The following is a 21,469-nucleotide window of genomic DNA, read 5'->3' as shown; positions in this document are numbered from 1 at the left end:
CGTTCAGATAATCTCTGTTGCCGCCCAGTACGTGCTGCGGTGAAATCTCTTCGATTATGACATCAATAAGAAAGTGACATCTCAAGACACGGTTAAAGTGTGAGTTTGTTAGCTTAATACATATTAGAGTATTCTTTTAGTCGTACATAGTTGCATTTAAAATAGCATCCATTTGATATTTTTGTTATAATATTGTGTAAAAATTGTTACTTTAGATGTATCGAAATCGTTTCTCTTCTATTTAATAAATTTAGTAGGTTTGAAATATAATTTTATTTAAATGTGTAATTCTAAATTAAGATTTTTGTTTGTAGCTATAGTCCCTTTATTTTCATTTCTTTATAGTAATATAGGGCAACATGCTGCTAATTCAAACATTCACAACTCAATTTTGATAAATTTTGCAATCTTGAAATTTCTTGTACAGACGCATCCATGAGACATCTCATGCTTGTTATTCCTAATAACTAACATCATGTATCTGTTCAATTATCATTGAAACATGAATTGAAATTTAAGGTATCAATTATTTCTTAACATAATTTTTGCTGGTCAATTATTAACTAATACGTAAAATAGCAATGCCTCTTATATCTGTTAAGCTCAAGAAAGTCAATTGTTGGCAAAAGAAACCTGATTTTGTGTATTTAATGCCTTCATTTATTTAAGAAAGCTCAGTCATAATGGTATGAAATATTTGATTATCTTGTCAATGCTACCGTAGACAAATGCCATCTTCTTGTAAGTGAAAGAGAGGGTGAGCGGGAGATAAAAACACTTTTTGCTTAAATCTTGATAGTGATCTCAATGTAATTTTCAACTTCTATGAATGTTAAAAAAGTTTTTGGGTTGTACTATTTCCTTATAGATCCCTATAAATATTTAGAAATAAGTTTGTAATCTCTAAGAATTTCATATTTATATGGTCAAAATTGGTTCGAAAATTTACCAACTCATATTGTTAAACTTGATCTCTAGTTTTTCCTTTCCGATGTAGTTAAGTTAGTATTTTAAGTTGAATCGGGATAAATAATAGAATCTTACCCAAATTAATCTCTCTCTTTTTCATTGCATTTCCTCTTTTTATTCCCTTTTCTTTAACAATCTCTTTGCTTTAACATTTTTATTAGTTTCTATCATCATAGTTATTTATGTTATATAACATGTGCAGTAATCATTATAGGACCATGCTAATAGAATTAATTCTTGCATTAGAGTTGATTTAGGTACTAAACATTATGATTACCTATGAAGTATGGATATTAATACGCAATACACACATGATATGATACGGATATGGATATGGAGATATAACAAAATCTCAAAAAATAAAATACGATACGTCTAGGATACGATGATTAAAAATTATATAAAAATATTATATTTTAATAACAATCTATACATGTGTATGTGCAAAAAAAATTATATTCTAATGACAACCTATATATAATATTGCATCCAATATTTCAATATATCTATTATCTACATAAATATTTAATGGCAAAAGCGGGAATAGTAAATATCAAAAATAATTAGACAAAAAAAACATCACCATTCATAAAATAATTCACCAAAATAAGAATAGTAAATATCATTGCATTCAATATGAGCAACTCATAGGCTCATAGGTTAGTAGTGTAATTAGCAATGATATAATTATTCATTTCCAACTAAGTCATTATTCTCATTGCCTTAATTAGTGAATACAATGGCCTCCAAATCAGATTTATCAAGTGAAAGGTCAGCAATTTCAAAAATAACTGCTATTGAATCAAATGAATCTCTTTCAACATCTCACATTTTGGTCTTCCCTTTCAAATACTTAATCAATATTTAAAAAAAACAAATATTATTATGGACAGAAACTAAATAATTACTGAATGATATTTTTTCTCTTTATTAAGTGAATAAATAAATATGTGCTCCAATTCCTCTCACAACTATTGATATAATTTAAGTTAACAAAACCATAAACCAAAAGAAATAAATAAATATGTAATAAATTTTTAAGCATCGACTTTACCTTGGATTAAATGAGTGTGCTAAACAATAAAGATAAATATTAATTTTATCTTATCTATCGACAAAATTATTATGCACAACTGAGTATAAAGATTTTTTTTTTTGCCTCATGTCTTCAATCATATCATCCATTTAATAAATCAAATAGAGATAAGGTTTGCTGGTGTTAGTAAATCTCGGCATTCAATTTTGTCTCACCATATATTATCAAAAATCTTTTCTTTCACAAATTGTTTTTTTCTACATCGTCCTTACTATAAAAATTCTTTTTATCACTAATAACCATTATTTGTAGCCTATGTTTAATTGTTTAGAATTTTCTTAACATCACAATAATTGACATAAAATGTGTATCTGGAACATCAAGTAACTTCAAATTTTATAAATTCATTAAAAAATTTACATAGAGTGTTGCATTATAAAATTTTATTTAACATATATCTAAACATAAGAAGGCCAATAGGGTAATATTACACGTATTGCTTGATTAAGCTAGATAACATTGCCGCTGAAGACATAAAAATCTATGAACGTTTTTTATGAGTGAGAATAGAAAGCAGTGCGGCTAATATAATACTATTAGTGGAGGGCAAATAAATGTCACCATCTCACTACCCCCACCTTATATGATTGAAAGTGACGATAAACGAGACGAGATAATAGATAAACATTTATTATACCTATCATAATATCTATTTTATAAATCAAATTGGAGGCAAAGTTTGCCAATGTCAGCAAATCTTCGTATTTAATTTTGTCGTACCATATATTGTCAAAAACATTCTCTTTCATAAATTGTGTTTTTCCTATATCGTTATGTAAGAATTTTATTTATCACTAATAAACATCATTTGTAGCCCACGTTTGATAGTTTATAATTTTCTCAACATCACAATAATTGACGCAAAATGTGTATTCACAATAACAAATAACTTCAAATTTTATAAATTCATTAAAAATAATAAGTCTCATATAGTGTTGTATGATAAAATTTTATTCAACCCATATCCTAATATAAGAAGGCAAATAGATGCAATATTACTCTTAAATCGAAAGTCTACGTATTGTTTGATTAAGCTAGAGAACGTTACCGCTGAAGCCATAAAATTTCATTAACGCTTCTCAAGAGTGGAAATAGAAAGCAGCGCAGCTAATAATACCACTAGTAGATGACGAATAAATGTCACTACCTTACTATCCTCATCTTATATCTTATATGATTAGAATGGACGAGGAGTGGGACGAGATAATAAATAAACATTTATTAGATTTATCATATCATCCATTTCATAAATTAAATTATACGCAATGTTTGTTAGTGTTAGCAAATCTCAGCATTTAATTTTGTCACACCATATATTGTCAAAAACATTTTTTTCACAAATTATGTCTTTCTTACATCGTTCTCTTTATAAGAATTCCATTTATTACTAATAACCATAATTTGTAGTTTAAGTTTGATAGTTTAGAATCTTCCCAACATTACAATAATTGACATGAAATGTGTATTTGCAACTAAGTTTAAATTTTATAAGTTCAATGAAAATAATAAGTCTCATAGAGTGTTGCATGATAAAATTTTTATTCAACCGATATCTTGACATAAGGTTAATAGGGGTAATATTACTGTTATATCGAGAGATAATTCATGTATTACTTAATTGGGGCCATGCTAGCTAAAATACTTACAAAAAAGAGAAGCTTATTGATGAACATTGCATTTCCTATCATAATAGATATTTAATTACATTCATAAAAAATAAATTCATTTCCTTTAGTGCTTTTAAGGCACATATATTTTTTAATGCAAGGTTAAATGTATGGACAATACATGTTGTCCAAAAAATATTTAAATATTAAACCTCTGTAAGCATCATAACTGATTTATAAATAAAAACATTATTAGTAATGATTTGTACTATATTTTGTGTCTTAACCTCTTTAATTATTTTGATAAACAAGCTAGATGTAAAAAAATTTCATAATAGGTTTTCTTTATGCATCTGTCCAACCATCATACACAATACACAATGCTAACCTATTTTTCCATCTATGTGTCCTTAATAGGTTTCAATAACCTTTCAATATTTATCATTTTTTGTTGAAGTGTGATTTTCAATATATTATATCGAAAATGCAAATAACCTGCCATTTGACAATTAATTGTAAAAGTATAAGACTTAATATAATAGGGCATACTAAAAGTTTTATTTTAAGCTGACATTAACAATGATACTGATTTTGGCATAGAGTTTTTATTTAAATTAGCTCGTTTCGTAATCCTTTTCATCTTCATAATATAATAACTATTTACTTTAAGGCATGGTTTGATTCCACATCCACTATTTCTCATCACATAACCTTTACTCTATAATAAGATTATTTGTATATTTGTCGACAATAATTGCACTTAAATCTATATTTTCTCATCTTTCTTTTATTTTTTCCAATTTCGTTAAATATTTTCAAAGTGGAGCATTGTCATCTACGGTCACATTATTAGTACTAGAACTCATACTCTCAACAACTATTTATTTGTGATAAAATTAATAAGCTTAACGGATTTATAAAATTAAACCCTCTCAATTACTTAAATAAACCTAAAATGTATCTAAAGCGTATCCAAAATGTATCCCCAATGTATTCTCAATGTATCTAGTCGTATCCATCGGTATCCAGAAATAAAAATTATTTATTTTAATTTAGGATACTCTAAAAATATATTAGATACGTATCTGACCCGTATCCTTATCATACATATCGAATACAGAGGGTATTCGTGCTTTCAAGCTAATTGCAAATAAGTAGGGTTTGTAATAATTAGTGGTCAGTAGAGGAAATATGATTAATTATATTGTAACATTGTTTTAGCCTTTTCTTAATTTCTCAATTTGTACTTCGTAATTTATTTTTTAGAAATTTTATTAGTTTATTATTATTGTTGCTATTAAATAAAAATTCTAGTATATAATGTTTTATGTTGTATTTCTTATTGTCATTTTTGGTGGTTTATTACAATAAATGGTGAGAGGATGAGATGTTAAAAGCCTAAATGAGTTTATGCCAATACTTATATATTTGATACACATAAAAAATTAAATGAATTTTTCTGGGCAAATTGAAGGTTTGATATAAATAAGAAAATTGATTTGGGACTTTGATAGGCACTGTATGTATAATATGTCAAAATAGGTGACTAATCCTATTTCTTTTTTTATTCATACCTGAGTCGTATGTATTATAATTGGGAGGATTGTCTACTTGATTATTGCTATATTGTTCAAGCATTTCAACCTTGCATCAGACTTCAGCGTATGTTTTCATTTCCTTACTATTATGATCTATAAGTAATACTTTTTGACTAATTACCATTTGTTAGTTATTGCTTTATATATTTAATGAAACATAATGATACCAAATATTATTTGTGTATATTTAGTATGATTATATGCATATCATTTAGAGATATAATAGTTTTTTACTAAACAAAGTTTACAGATAGTATATATTATATCATATATAATATTTTAATATATAAAAGTGTTAGAATATATATTTAATTGCAAATAGCTTTTGTACTATTAGGGGTGGCAATTGGACTTAGTTGACTTCATCTTAACACAAACACTAACCATTTATTAAATAGATTAAGTTTGCTAAAATAAACATCACTTGATTATTAAACGGCTAACATGACACAGCTTATCTAATCTATTTAATAAGTAGGTTGTGTTATTGTAATATATTTAACACGATAAAACTATTTTCTTCCTACACGAGAATACAATTATTTGACTAACATAACTAATATTATAAAATTATCTATACAACACAAAAATGATATAATTTAATTTATTCTACTAGCATCAAATATCTCGGTCACTTCAAATGACAAAGAAAATTTGATAATATCATATGTTTTTATTCTCATTCTCTATTTATATCAGTACAAAATTATTAGTTTATTAGTTTTAACAATACAGAAGTGTGTTTGAGTTTTTATGAGGCAAAATTTTTTATTCCCATTAATCATGGATTTTTAGTTGTTTTTCTTTTTGTTGTTAAAAACATTCTACTTATCATAATAGTTGGTTGAATATAATACAAATTTAGCATCTATCTACTCATGATTTCACTTGGCTTTGTGGATGATGTTCGTGATGTTCTGTGGAGAGTATATGTATATCTTTGTCCTCATGATTGATAAATTAATAGTATTTATTTTGTGTAGTCTATCTATCACACATCAACATACTATTAAATTCATCTCAATAGTTTTTAAATTCTCAATATAAACGTGAAACTGATCTACCTTCAACTTAAGATATTAGTATATCATTTGATCTAGGAGTCATCAAATCGCTCTTTATTTATTCTATAGTTTCAATCACAGTGTGATAATAAAGACTATCATTTACATTGAAAGGAATATGGTTGTAAAAGAAAATTCATAGAAAAATCTACATATGCGGCCACTTTTTTATCTTTTTGGAAACTGTTTTAATAGTGTTACATATGCGACCACTTTTTTATAAAGATGTGTATTTATTGGTCTAATATTTTTATACTACTATAACACCAAAAGTTTTAAACTACTGTGCTCATAATATCTTTTTCTTTGATGTGAACTGATCCATATTTATCAAAGCTACAATTAGTACTTCTCATCTCTTTAATTTTCTTAACATATGCATTCTTTCTTTTATTGCCTCGTTATTTGGCTTTGATTATCATCCTCTTCACACTGCCTACTACTATTATCATTCGCATTTATTATTTTAGAGTCATGCATCAATTTTTGACAGATCATTAACTCTTTTCGTTTTGCAGTATATATCTTTTTGTTTGCCTATTACAAGTACTAACATTTATCTTGTGATATTCAAACTCATTTGAGTCTAAATTGTTATATTTTTTTATATTCTAGTCCAATGTTGTTTCATACGGTTAATATTACCACTAATTTTTCTTTCCCACTAGTTATGTTCGGCATACAATTTATCTTTCCTAATAATGATGCTATATTGCTATCTAATGTAGGTATTTTGTGGTTTCTTTCTCAGAGCAATTTTAATTTTCAGCATGAATACACAAACAGGTCACATTTAAAAAAAAAGTTAAAATAATTCTAAGTTTTAAATTAATCTCTCTCTCCCTTAGTCCCTCTAATCTCTCTAATAACCTCCCCACTTATTTGCTTCCAATATCTCTCTAATCACTCCCTTAACTCTGCCCCCCCCCCCTCTCTCTCTCTCTCTCTCCGTCAGTCACCGCAGAGAAAAGGGGTACAAACCAACGATGGCCGTGGCGCACGACACCCCTCCTAGCGCTTCGCCGCTGGCCGCTCGCTACTCACCGTCGACCAGCCGACGCCGCTCTCCGCCGACCTCATCTTTCCACAACTTGAGTTTTTATTTCACCCAACCCGACCCGCCACTCTTTCTTCCTCCTTAGGCTAGGGCACCCTACATGCGTGCGATTGATGGCTCGAGCTGGGGGGGGTGGCGAACGGCGACGAGGTCGGCGGGGAGCAGCGACGGTTGGTCGACGACGAGCATCCTTGGTACGAACAATGGAAAAAAAACCCAATACTGCTGCTGCTGAGAGAGAGAGAGAGAGAGAGAGAGAGATGGGAAAAACAAAAAAAACACTACCATGCAGCTGTTGCAGAATAGAGAGATGAAGAGAGAAAGAGGGAGTTAGAGAGTAGGAGAGAGAGAGGGAGAAGAAATGAACAAAAAAGAGTTCACCGAAGTGCGGAGTCGCCGGATCTATCATCGGAGGAGCTCACCGAAGTGTGAAGTCACCGGATCGAACAATAATATTGGAATACTTTGAACTTTTGGAAACTATATACTTGCAAGGCCCCTCTCTCTATTTTTGCGTATGGTAAGATTAAGGATTAAGACTTAATGACAAGCTTTTTGGTTTTTCCTCCTCATTTATAGAGATGTTGTGTGGAATCTGCCTGATTGAGTCACTTATCATAATTTCCTTAGCTTGGTCCCTGGAGCACTCTGAAGATCATCAAAACACTTGAGTATCTTTTGGGAACTTTTGGAGGTAGGGCATTTGCATTATTTTGGTGTTAAATGCAAATAGGAGAAGCTATTGCAAGCTTATGATATGAAATGTAATCAGGGTAACAATGACCGTAGCACTCATTCAAATGTAGTGCTGTAAAGGATTTTGTACTCTGTTCTGTCATGATGTTAGATATCTTACTCCAGTAAACACAAAACAATGTATGTGTTGTTGTCTTTCTACCAGTACTATGTTCTATACCGCATAACGGCTAATTTTGGTGTGACACTCATACTCCTTGCTTTTATATGATGCTTTCTAATAGCTTTCCCTTTCCACTATTTGCATTTTCTGAAAGACAGATTGGATATACAAGGTATACATGGGCATGTTGGCAGTGTTCTTTACAAATTCTATTGACATATAAATACATGCCTGAATGGCCTTGAAGTAGGGCAAACAGTTGTTATTTCAGCTGCAGTGAGAATAAGAGCTCTTACAGTAGAGATTTTCTACATTATTTAGTTTCAGTAAATCAGTAATAACATATTAGTTAGGATGGTCAGAAATGCTGATGTATCTGATACTAACTTCTTCTTTTTTCAGATATTGATAGATAACATAATGCAAATTGGAGCATCTATGACCCTGAATACAAGCAAGCTCATGCATTTTCTATATACCTTGTCTTGCCTCTTTTGCCTACTTAGTTGGCATTACTTTCATATAACTGGTAATGATCTTTATGGTATTTCAAGTTAAACTGAAGCAATTTTGTTCCTTAGGAAGGTTTCTTTTGGGAAATCCATAGTTCAATGGATTGTGCAAATGTCAGGTATCCTTCATCAGATTTTGCTGGTGATACCTACACCTACTTTGCTGGAATGTCTATGGCAGTGGTTGGGATACTTGGTCATTTCAGGTGAATTTTGCTTCCATTATGTTTGTCGCTTTTATGTTACTAGGTTTATCCTATACTTGTTAGTCTTCAGAAACATTTTAAGTTGCAATTACTTAAATATTCTGAAATACTAACGGTACTTTTTGGTATTAAAACTTTGGAAATAATGGAATTAGAAATCATTCATGAATCTCTTTGTTGGGAGAATCAAGCATAAGTATTTAGCATGTGCTTATCAACTGGTTTCCTTGTTCTTCTGGACAAATGAATTGATTCACATCTTTGAATTGATGATTGGAAGTTACAGTGGTTTTGTACAGCGTAAGTTATCAGTAATTAAACTTCCCAACTAATTGTTCCACTAACTTGCACATATGAGGTAATCTCTACATGCTTTACGAGCATAGTTTCCCAAGTGATGTCTGTAAGAGCTAAATATGCATCCATGGGAAGCTTTTCCGAAGTCTACAGTTCAATGGTTCTTCTATACTCTTTTTCCTTGCTTGCATATGGATCATCAATTAAGCTGTATATTCTGTGGCAAATCCATCTTATCAATGATTTTGGAGCATTTTCTTTAAAGATGGATCTGTATTGCTTCTCTTAATGTATACATTTTACTCTTTTCCTTCAAAGTTCATTTTTCTCTATGCTAATTCATGTCTTCAACCCAATGTTTTATCCACTTCAGTTTTAGGGTTTATGGTGAGAAGAGTAACAGTTGTGCAATCTTATGGCAAGGATTTAAAGTCGAGTATCTATCAGAAAATTACGCAGTTCCATTCAGATTGAGAATCCTAATTACAAGTAATCATCTAAGATTTTTAAATTGCAGATATGACTAACAATTATATGAAGTTGTGGTTGCTCATTTAGCAGTGATAAAAATAACTTCTTCACATAGTAACATAGTTAATCCTTTGTACTTGCTCCATTTCATCAGTAAGTTGGAGGCCATTTATATCCTTCCTAATGTCTAAGCGAGCAACATGGAACAAGAGAAGCACTTAAATTGGGTTGTTTAGTTTTTTTATAAATCATGATCTGTTATCCCCAACATAAAATACAGTAAAGCAACAATAAGATGGTGTTCTAATTTCGTGTTATCATGTCGACAAGATTAGTTCTTTATGCATGGTTAGAAGTTGCAATTGAGAAGAACTAGATCACCTAATATGGAGTACTTGGATGTCTTAAGTGATGGGTAACTAATTAAGCTCTATTTTATTGACTTCTGTTTCTCAACAACTTGCTTGTTCCTAAACTGCAATCTGTGTGCTCATAAGATTATATCATCGTATTGTATTGTGCATTGGCACCTTGTCTTCTTATTGTATGTCCATGTGCATCCATATACTAGAAATAGTATCTGTTATGCCATATACAATAACGGCATGTCATTTAGTTTGTATTAATTGGCATATCTTGTATATGCAGCGAAACTCTTCTGCTCTTCTTTCTACCGCAAGTTCTGAATTCTCTTTACTCATGTCCACAAGTCAACACAAACCTAAACATATTCTACTTTGATGTTTCATCCAGATTCAAGCCATCTAATTTTATTTGTCCTCTTCTCTTTTGCTATTCCTGCAGCTCTTTAGATTATTCCTTGTCCAAGATTTCGGTTGCCAAAATATGTTCATTCTTTCACAATATACCTATTCTGAAACTATTGAAGAGATTTATCCAGCATACTCTGCATTAACACACAGAATTCTTTTGTTCCTGTAGGTTTAATCCTCAGACAGGACTCTTGACTGAGACAAAATATGGAAACTTCGTGAACCTATTCCTTAGGTTGTTTGGCCGGTGCTCAGAGAAGTCTCTTTGCATCAGGCTTCTTATATTTCAGGCAAGTTTCGGGTCCATAGAGAAACCCTTTGAGCATGGCGTTTGGACATTGGCACTTTAAAGCATTTGTTTTTTTAAAACTCGCTGTGTGGATTGCTCGCAGATCTGAAACAGCTAAATTATTGCTTTCGAGGAGCAATTTGGTTTCTGGCTTTAGCCACAAGTAGTGCTACTCATCCAGCTCCTGCATTGTTTAAAGGAGCATAATTTCCAACTCTGATTTGATAATAGGAACTGGAGTCTGTTGTCTCTTACTAACATCTCCATCTCCTCACCCTTATGAACATACACCACTTGCATACTGCACCTGTATAAGAAGAGATCGTGTGAAGTTTTGTACTTAACGAATTGTTCTAACCCAATGTTACCACTTTTTCCTTAGGTTTGAGGATACAATTGTTTGAATTAGAGAGCATGATAATATGATAGCATGAGTACACTTGGGAGGATGTCTACAAAACCCAATCTTTTATTCTTTATTTAGTAAATGAGCATACACCTCCTTTCCTAAGCTTCATACACTCTCTTCCGATATATCCATGCCAGATTGAAGTTCTAATTCTTCTCATATTCCACATAAAAGGATGGCAACATGGATTGCTCCAGGAGAGTATTTCAATGTGTCTCTTCCATTCCTTTTGATATATTTTTTTATAAACTTTGATATTTAATCTATATAAATTATATTTAAATTTTAAAAATTAACAAAGTCATTTGCCTCCCACAAAAGAGGATTTGCGAAAAAAAATTAGGGAAAAGCATGACATATTTCACTTGTATATAATATTAAACTTACTTTTAAGGCTCTAGAAACATGTAGACATTTCTTGACATTGATATTTTGAGAATGAGATCGTTCTCCTCAAGCCTTTTGGGCCGTTAAAAGGGTACTAATATTTATGTGGGGGAGTCAGAATGTTAATGTCATTTTCAAATACGTTTCATTTGATAAATACCGATAATTCTCAGATAGAGCATTACAAGGGAACAAAATCACTATGACTTCCAATTATTCGAATCTCAAACCACCACAAAAAGTCCAAACTAAGCATTGCTTTCCCTCAATCTCTCGCACACACATGATGTGATACATGAAACCAAATGACCCCTAGAAATTTCTCCAAACAAATCTTTTGGAATATTTGGTTAAAATCTACATAGAAAGGGATGCTTTTAGCAATGAGATCAAATTGATGTGCCGTTTCGATGAGAGTGAGTGGCAATTCCTAATAGGCTCCCATTGGATAGGGAATAATACATTCAAAAAAGCAAGCAAAGGGATTGGGCATCAGAATCCACCGAAGCTAGTGGAAGTAATTAAACACGTGAGGTGTCATAAAAGAGCCTATGGGAGCTGGACAAGTAGTCATCACCATTTAGCAGAGATATAAGCATGTCATATATATATAGTCATAGACAAGCACAAGTACAAGTACACAGAAGAGCTGATAGACTTATAACAATCTATCTTAAGATATTAAAGACAGTCTAAAATAATAAAGATACGTGTCGAAAAGAAAGAAGAATCTATTATACGAACCTCTCTCATGCCTTCCATATATATATATGGATGCCTACTTTGGTGGCACTATCTTAAATCTAAGTGAGGGCATCCAATAAAGCAACGATGACTATGCCCGAGCAATATAAGCATATCATGTAAAAGGAATTCTAAATTAGTGACTGCCACAAAGCAAGCAAAGCATATCATGTTCTTTTTTTTAAATCTTTTTTAAGTTTATTGCATACCATGACTTTCATATGCAATTGAGGGTACGTATCGATTCCCGGAGGGGAGATCAAGTGAGATCTACTTGTCTCCGCCGTCGAGATCATATTTTTAGATGTTTTAAGTTATTTTTAAAAAAAATTTATAGGTGCCTAAGTCACTTTGAATCTTAAATTTGAGATTATGTGAGTTGGAAACAAGGGAAGCAAATGACAATTTATGTAGAAATTTGAAATTCGTCGACAAAACTCACTGACTAGATCAATGACTTTTAAATTTCTATAAAAATTATTGAATCAGATAATAATTTTAAATTATTATATACGTAAAAATAGACTGGGAGAAATAATTTAGTCTAAGAATTCAAAATTTCACTCACTACGAGAGCCTCTCAAGTATCTTATTGTCTAGAGAATGCTGAGCCTAAGACAACACAGGTGGTAAAAGCACCTAAGTTATATTTCATCTGGCAAATTCTCCTAATTTTATATTTACATTGTAGAATTACCCAATTTGACTCCCGATTTCAATTATCCAATTTAACTGTTTTCAAAATTTGAGTTTTTCTACCAAAGTTGGGAAAAATATTTTTGGCAGTATGAAGCATTTCAAACTATTTTCAAGACTACTATAATTTTTGCTAGCTCAGCAAATCCAGTAATTCTTGATCATCTAATTACTAGACCAACATGCTGAAAAACTACACTTTCTCTAGCAGCAACTTATAAGTCGTTTTGATGAGAGCGAAATGGTGTGAGGGAGAGGGAGAAGGATACTGAAAGAAAATGCTATGCCGTTAGATTGGTATATTATATAGGAGTAGCTTTTTAGGAGAGCAATTTATGAATCGCTTTCTAACATTCTGGAAGAGGGAGAAAGATACTGAGACAGAATGCTATGCCGGTAGATTGGTATATTATATATGAGTAGCTTTTTAGGAGAGCAATTTATGAGTTGCTTTCTGGCATTCTAGGAGAGAGGTATAGTGACTTGCTAAGCTACTCAACCAATCATTGAATACGATTTATAGTTGATTTAGTAAATAGTTTGAACGTTTTTATTTTTATCATTTATGAGCTCGAAGGTTAGATATAAGTCGGATAAAAGGTTAACCCTCCATAGATATATAGACACTTAGATCTCACTAAGCTTTTAGCCAATATAGTAAGCTGCATAGTTTAGACTTCAAACTATGTATATCGTCGAACAATTATTCTAAACTAAACACTGCCGAGACCTGTTCTAAGGTTGTCGAGCTGTTCTTCTAAGCCAACTGCACTACCAAGTCATTAATCTAGTCGAATCGTTAAGTCAAGCCACCAAGTTACTAAACCATCAAGTAATTTCTCCACAATATTGTTTAGAGTTGAAGTTAAACTTATGACCCCATTAATCATAGGAAAGGAACCTACCAACTTTACTAGAGTTGGTTGGTAGTTATAACATTCCCATAGCTTGTCGTTTGATGACAAACTCAAAAAGTTTTGTGTTTTCATTTGATGACAATTTATATCCTTTTACAAAGAGAAAGAGATAAGAGTATCTTTCTCAATAAATTAAATATTATTCTTCTTCTTCATCTTTCTCCTACCAACATTATATAAACAAGCAAGTCATTATCGTCTTCACAAACCATACACGAGTTCATATGCTTGCTAATATGATATTTTCTATTTGATGTCAATCAACGCTATTTAGGTGAAATGTTTGAGTGTCAAATGACATCGGCAGATTTAGAATATCATATATAATGTATCAAAACAATAATGACAAGTTTGTTCAGAAAGAATACTAATAAGAGAAAGATGAAGAAACAGAATATTTAATTCATTAGGTTTAAAAATATATTATTTTTCTCTCTATAATGTGAGGAGAAAAGAAAAGGAAAAGAGAAAAAGAAAAAGGAAAACGTGTCTACTGAACTACAAGTCTATTATTTTATTTGTACCACCAATTATCATATCAAGAAGGTCAGCATCATATAGCGTATCCCTTGGCCATTCAACCAAACCCTACCCTTTTATCATCCAACAACTGGCCATTCTAAGAAACCTATAAAGGCAAACATATCATGATTCTATGGCAAGTATTTTCTCTTCTTCTATGATTCATTATTCTACTTAAAAAAAAAGATACTTTTAATAGCGAGTTAAAAGGTATCAAACATAAGGTCTCTCTGTCTCTCTTCACTAGAAAGATGCATACCAACCAACCCTAATATTTGTCCAGGATTTTGTTCATCTTTTAGGGAGATTTATTCCCAACAAGTAGAATAAGAACCTTTCAATGCTCAAAACATATTGTGAACTTTCAAGCCAACTGCTACAACTTTTACACAAAAACACTTGCAACATAGTGCCCACTATTCTTGATATTCTCTTCTGGGTGATAACAATAATCAATCAATCAGTTAGTTGATAAATAAACTAATGCAAAAGTAGTAGACAAGGAGCACTGATGACTTGGCATATGACACAAAGGTGTGTTCATGGAAAAGCCATGGGGAAAGACAAGGGGACATGATAGGAGTGCAATGTACTGAGATAGAGGAGACATAGTCAAGAACTAAGATTATAGCTTGTTTTGTAGCATCAATTCACCACCACCACCCTCCCTTATCCCCTAGGTGGCCCTAAATGTTGAATCTATTATCCAATCCACAATCTGAATGTGTGTGTATAATTAGGTTTTAGATGGCATAGAATATAATGCTATTGATTGTGGTGTAGTTGATGATAAAGATAGGAAGATGGTGTGGCAAATGGGGTAACACTAGTACAGTTCAATCCTATCTATAATCCATGTGTTGAGTTGCCATTGATGGCTCCATATTAGTTTACGATATCTATATCTGCTCGTGATTCTGAGATCGGATTTATAGAAAAGTTTTTAATTAGAATTGTCAGTATATTATTTTTAAAATATAGCTAGAATTATTGTGCTCTATCAAAAATGTCATTTTAGTCGGTTAACTCTAACAGATTGTAGATAGAATTGAGTCAGGTTTATAGAAGTTTTTTAATATCAGAATTGTCACTATATATTTCAAAATATCGTTGAAATTATTGTGTTCTATCAAAAATGTCATTTTAGTCGGTTAACTCTAACTAACTTAGATAGACTGAGGTCGGGTTTATAGAAAAGTTTTTATTATGTACCAGACCTGAACTGATTCAAACGTAAGAAAATTATGATAATTTAGCTAGTGGTAATCTCACGATCTATGGTTCTAATCGTTCTATTTCACCTAAATTAGAGGTCGAGATAAAAAGATATTAATAAAATAGTGAAGCAGGGTTAGAGCGGGGCAGAACGGTAAGTATTTGGCTTTACGATAATCATTGGAGGGTGGCAGACAACCATGAGTGGTAAGATATGGTGGTTACTGGTGGAGGAAGATGACTAAGGTTTGAAAGATCGAAATTTTTCTACAGTTCTTATCTATTCCTAGAATCTAACGGCTATGGTAAAAGATAAAAACAAAAAGAATAATATGGCTAAACTCATATTCATTCAATGATCGATGATAATCAACACACATCCACTCCTATTTATAGAGTAAAAATCCTAGCGGATAGGATTTATATGTGAATTATTTAATTTATTTAAAATTTAAAACAATAAGATAAAGCTAACTAACTAGCTCAAGTTGATTCGACTTGACTAACCTAACCCACGGGATCTGATCATAACAGTTTTTAAATATTATAATTGTCGCTATATTTTCTAAAATATTATTGAAATTATTGAGCTTTATCAAATGTCGTTTTAGTCTGTTAACTCTAACTAACTATAGATAGAACTGAGTCGGATTTATAGAAAAGTTTTTAAATATTAAAATTGTCGCTATATTTTTCAAAATATTATTGAAATTATTCAGCTTTGTCAAAAATGTCATTTTAGTCGTTTAACTCTAGCTAACTCTAAATAGAACTGAATCTCAATTGTAGAAAGGCCTTTATACAGATGGTTCCGAATAGTTGGACAATTATCTAATATTACTCGATATCATAATATAATATTATATATATATATATATATATATATATATATATATATATATATATATATATATATATATATATATATATTTCAATGTAAGAAATAAATCAATGACAAATATGTCTACATTCTAAACTTTGAGGAGAAAAAGTAATTTGGTCATTTGGATGCATATGTAAACCTGTTCAAATATTAATTATAATGACTATTCACAATGTTAATTATAATATTTTAAACAATGTAATGGCATATATGATATCTGAAAAGTTTTCAGTGGCAGTTATGTGGAAAAAAATAAAATAAACCTAGAATTTATTTTGTTTGAGGCTTAAATCTTTACTACTCTAAACTATTTGTTCCTTGCAAATATAGGTTGAAAGCCTCATTTAGTACAAAGGGATACTAATACCCTACTTTCAAAATATTTTAAGGTAAATTAGAACTTAATTGTATTCTTATTAAACTAATTTTGTTGCAATTTAATGTTTTTGTTTGTGGAGATACTTTAACGCTGTATCTCTATTTTCCTTCTTTCCGATCTATAATATCAAAAGAGATTTATTTTATTATAACTATTTATTCTTAGATGAAAACACCAACTAGTTACATCTGTAAGTTGGCGAACTAAAATACTGATTTCATATGAAACACTGATAAATTTAGCTAAGTCTTTATCTTAATTTCTTTCTATCACCGCATATAAAATATTAATCAAATCAACGACTTTATATCCAAACTTGTTAGCGCTTCTTCTTCCTCCTCCGGATAAAATATTGTAAAATATTTCACGTTTCACTGACGGCTATAATAAAACATATCCTATTTAGTATTAAATTTATCTGTAATTTATTTTGATAAATAAGGTTCAAGAGAGAGCTACTTTGGTGTGGCCTCCCTCTCCGACCAACAGGCTTTAGCCTTTTGAATTTTCTCCTCCTTTTCTTCTTTTCTCACTCCTTGGCTGAGGCTTTACCCCCTCTGTGGGAGTAGCCGTTCTAGGGTGGTGAAACCTAAAGCTTTGGAGAATGATTACAAAAGAATAAGTAGGAGTTGAAAACTAAAACAGAGGCACTATTTGATTCAATGGCAACTTGCACATTGATTCTAATATTTTGCACTGTTAATCTTCACTTTAAAAAAGAAAAACTCTAATGTTTAACATTCATCTGGAAGTGGATATGCACATCCAAAGGAAGTACCCAAGTATGGATTAAAGAGTTCACAATCCAAACAACAAACAAACTGCAATAAGAAAAAGAAAAAGAAGAAAAGTTAGCACTAATACAATCCTGTTGGTTTGATTAAAAGATCATCAAGACATCTGAGGTCCCACATGTCTATTGAGGTGGCCAAACACTAATCCACTTTGCAGCCTTAGAGCTGACCTTAACTTCATTAATTTTACTAATGCTAATGCTAATGCCAGTAAAACAAACGCGCTTTGCCTTCAAACAAATGATGGAGAATCTCACTTTTTGACCACTTAGACTCCCATCCTGTGGGCAAACAATAGACCAAGAAACCAGACTACATTTGGCAAACCTTCAAACTGTAATAAGCTTACAGTTCTACTTGCAACTAGTGTTAGGCTAAAGATAGTCTGGAAGCATCAGCTATCCCTTCATGTAGAAGTGAAAAGGGAGGGGGTGAAAAAAAAGAGCACTCTTTTCATTCATTAAAGTAGAGTTAGAGTCAAATGGATTTGAGGGCCCCAATCAGATACAGAATCCTACCAAGATTGGACCTAAGCCAACTAAAAAGTAGACTTAGCTCCATCTTCTGTGGCTCTAACACTAGGTTTGGTAAGTCAAAGAAGCATGTGGATGATTAGATTCAAAATCAAAACCTGATCAACTGAAAAAAAGGTAAAGTATGTTTCCAGAAAGCGAATACAAGATCACAAGATCCGACCCGGAAAACCCTAAATAAGGATCTTTAGATGGTGTGCTTAGTGGCATGATAGTCCTCTTGTGGATGGTGATCACTTGCCCAACCTTAGGACTTAGTTGCTATTATCTAGACTTTTGACTATAAACCGCGTCGTAAACCGTCATTAGACTCAAGTCTTCTACTCAATAATTAACCCTTAAAAAACACAGGAAAATCCTACTGGAATGCAGGACTATAGGAAAAAAAAAACATTAATCTCACTTTTTAAATGAGCATGAACTAGAATAATTCATGTACCCCACTTCCACCTTCTTATCAATAGAACAAGGAAAAGAACTTCAACTAAAAAAAAGAAAAAAAAAAAAAAAATTGTGAGAGGGGGAGGTGGTTGGATTAGGCCCACCATTCCACAAGGCCACGTGACCACGGGCTCACCGGACCGCCATCCGCTGGAGTCTAAGCCCGGGCCGGCCCGGGGATCGCTCCCGGGGAAGAACTGTTGCCTCCTCTGACTTCCTAAAAGGCATCACTGGAAAGAGGTTTTGAGTGCCCCTCTATTCCAAAGTGGTGGGCCTTCCTCAGACTCAGTCCGATCGGAACTCAGGACCATGGTCAACAAGTTTCTAGAGTGCAGCAAAAGAGGGCGAGAAACTCTTTTGAACTTAGGAGTTGTGTGTGGGGGGTGAGGGGGGAGGGGGGAATCTTAAGCATGTGAAACTCTTTGTTTCCTTTGAACACTTGGATCCATCTCTCACCTCAATCTACTTTGCTTTAACTAACACATCTATTCTAAACACACACACAAAACATAAGCCAAAAGGAAGAAACCTTTCTTTCAGACTCTGCATCCATTGTATTCAGTCTTCTTACGTATTCCATTAAGCACTATAAAAGATTTGGTTGACCATGGCACTAAACTAAAACATAAGACCACTTCTCTCTTTAAATCTCCCTCTCCCTCTCCCTTCCCCCTCCATATCTGCAGTTCATCCTCTTCCTACCTTGTTTCCTTCTCTTCAGTTGTCACCATGAGGCCATCACCCATGCATTTCCTTAGAACACATACTGCCAACTACCTCAAGCTCTTCATTGCCTTGCTCATCAGTGGTATCACCATGCATATCTCCGACCCTGACGTACCTTCTTCCCTTAAAATGCTCATCCTCGACGGCCATCTTAGATTCGATGATGTCTCCCTTGCCGCCAAAGACTTTGGAAACCGCTACCAGCTCTTACCATCAGCAGTTCTGTATCCTGGGTCAGTCTCTGATATCTCCACAACCATAAAGCATATCTTCCAATTGGGTGGGAATTCAATGCTCACCGTAGCGGCCAGGGGACATGGGCATTCACTCCAAGGTCAGGCGCAAGCCCCTGGGGGCATCGTAATCCAGATGGAGTCCCTCCAAGGGATCAAACCTCAGGTGCATGCAGGTGAATTCCCATATATCGATGTCTCTGGAGGTGACTTATGGATCAATGTCCTGCATGAGAGCCTTAAACATGGCTTGGCACCCAAGTCCTGGACTGACTACCTTCATCTCACCGTCGGCGGTACCCTGTCAAATGCCGGGATCAGTGGGCAGGCATTCCATCACGGCCCGCAGATTAGCAACATCTACCAGCTTGAGATCATCACAGGTTTCTATTTGTGCATAGTAAGTCAACGGGTTTATCAAATCAGTTACCTAATGATAGCAAATGGTGTTAACTGCAGGAAAGGGTGATGTGCACAATTGCTCAGCTGAACAGAATTCTGATCTATTCTATGCTGTTCTTGGCGGACTGGGTCAGTTTGGAATCATCACCAGGGCCAGGATAGCACTTGAACCTGCTCCAAAGATGGTAACATAAAACATATCACTGATTTCATAAGTACTAAAGTCAATGGTAATGAGATACACGTTTCTCACAAGTAGACTTTTTCTTTTCACAGGTGAAGTGGATCAGAGTTCTATACTCGGACTTCGCTAGCTTCAGCGAGGACCAGGAGATGCTGATATCAGCACAGAATACTTTTGACTACATTGAAGGCTTTGTGATCATAAACAGGACAGGGCTCTTGAATAACTGGAGATCATCCTTCAAGCCGCAGGACCCTGTTCAAGCCAGCCAGTTTGAGTCTGATGGGAGAATTCTGTTCTGCCTTGAGATGACAAAAAACTTCAATCCAGATGAGACTGAGATCATGAACAAGGTGAGCTTGTCATTAATTTCCACTCACAAGGCGCGTAAGAATGTATGAACAACTTCAGAAGTGTCTTATGTCCAACTCCAACTCTCTGATTACAGGAAGTTGATATGCTCTTGTCCAGACTTCGGTACACGCCATCCACGCTGTTCCAATCAGAGGTCACCTACCTCGAATTCTTGGATAGGGTGCATGTCTCCGAAGTGAAGCTGAGATCAAAGGGCTTGTGGGAAGTTCCACATCCATGGCTAAATCTCCTCATTCCAAGAAGCAGAATTCATGAGTTCGCAAGAGAAGTATTCGGCATAATCCTCCAAGACAGCAACAATGGGCCCATACTTCTGTACCCAGTGAACAAATCCAAGTAACGAATAATTTTTTCCTTCTATATTACATCACTGTATTGTTTTTCTTACTTGATTCCACCAGCTACCAAAGAAGTGATATTTCGTGCTTACAACTGCACTTTTTGGCTGCAGGTGGGATAACAGAACATCAGCAGTCATTCCAGATGAGGAGGTCTTCTACTTGGTGGCTTTCCTTTCGTCTGCACCATGTACGTCAGATCATGACATTTTAGAACATGTTCTGAAACAGAACAACAAAATACTAGAGTTCTGTAATCACGCAAAGATAGGGATGAAGCAATATCTGCCACACTACACCACAAAGGAAGAGTGGAAAGCTCACTTCGGTGCCAGATGGGAGATATTTGCACAGAGAAAAAATAAATATGATCCCTTGTCTATCTTAGCACCAGGACAAAGAATTTTCCATAAGGCACTGCCTTCCTCATAACAACTTCCATAAAGCTTGTAGAATACCTTGTACAAACTTATCCCTGAAATAGTTGTTCATA

At 33.2% G+C, this 21,469-nt stretch overlaps 2 protein-coding genes across 7 annotated transcripts; both read left to right on the top strand.

Moving 5' to 3' along the window:
- The first annotated feature begins 7,237 nt into the window (after positions 1 to 7,237).
- Positions 7,238 to 11,056, top strand: LOC140775525 (uncharacterized). 6 transcript variants are annotated; one of them, XM_073118878.1, is made up of 5 exons: positions 7,238 to 7,911; positions 8,022 to 8,085; positions 8,836 to 8,968; positions 10,679 to 10,799; positions 10,902 to 11,056. In XM_073118878.1, exons 1-5 carry the CDS (start codon positions 7,909 to 7,911, stop codon positions 10,905 to 10,907), a joined length of 327 nt encoding a protein of 108 aa, XP_072974979.1. In that variant the 5' UTR covers positions 7,238 to 7,908; the 3' UTR covers positions 10,908 to 11,056. The 6 variants fall into 6 exon arrangements, 2 of the variants coding, with proteins under 2 accessions (XP_072974979.1, XP_072974978.1); XR_012106769.1 differs by adding an exon at positions 8,653 to 8,779 and having other exon boundaries at positions 7,240 to 7,911; positions 8,882 to 8,968; positions 10,679 to 11,056; XR_012106771.1 differs by having other exon boundaries at positions 8,832 to 8,968; positions 10,679 to 11,056.
- Positions 11,057 to 19,208: 8,152 nt separating this feature from the next.
- LOC140776041 (cytokinin dehydrogenase 9) lies at positions 19,209 to 21,469 on the top strand. Its single transcript, XM_073119588.1, has 5 exons — positions 19,209 to 20,060; positions 20,137 to 20,264; positions 20,356 to 20,616; positions 20,712 to 20,974; positions 21,090 to 21,469. Exons 1-5 carry the CDS (start codon positions 19,448 to 19,450, stop codon positions 21,406 to 21,408), a joined length of 1,584 nt encoding a protein of 527 aa, XP_072975689.1. The 5' UTR covers positions 19,209 to 19,447; the 3' UTR covers positions 21,409 to 21,469.

This window comes from Typha angustifolia, chromosome 14 (assembly GCF_048772165.1).
Source record: "Typha angustifolia cultivar Huaian chromosome 14, ASM4877216v1, whole genome shotgun sequence".
Classification (NCBI taxonomy): Eukaryota; Viridiplantae; Streptophyta; class Magnoliopsida; order Poales; family Typhaceae; genus Typha; species Typha angustifolia.
This window is presented reverse-complemented; position numbering and strand designations above follow the sequence as displayed.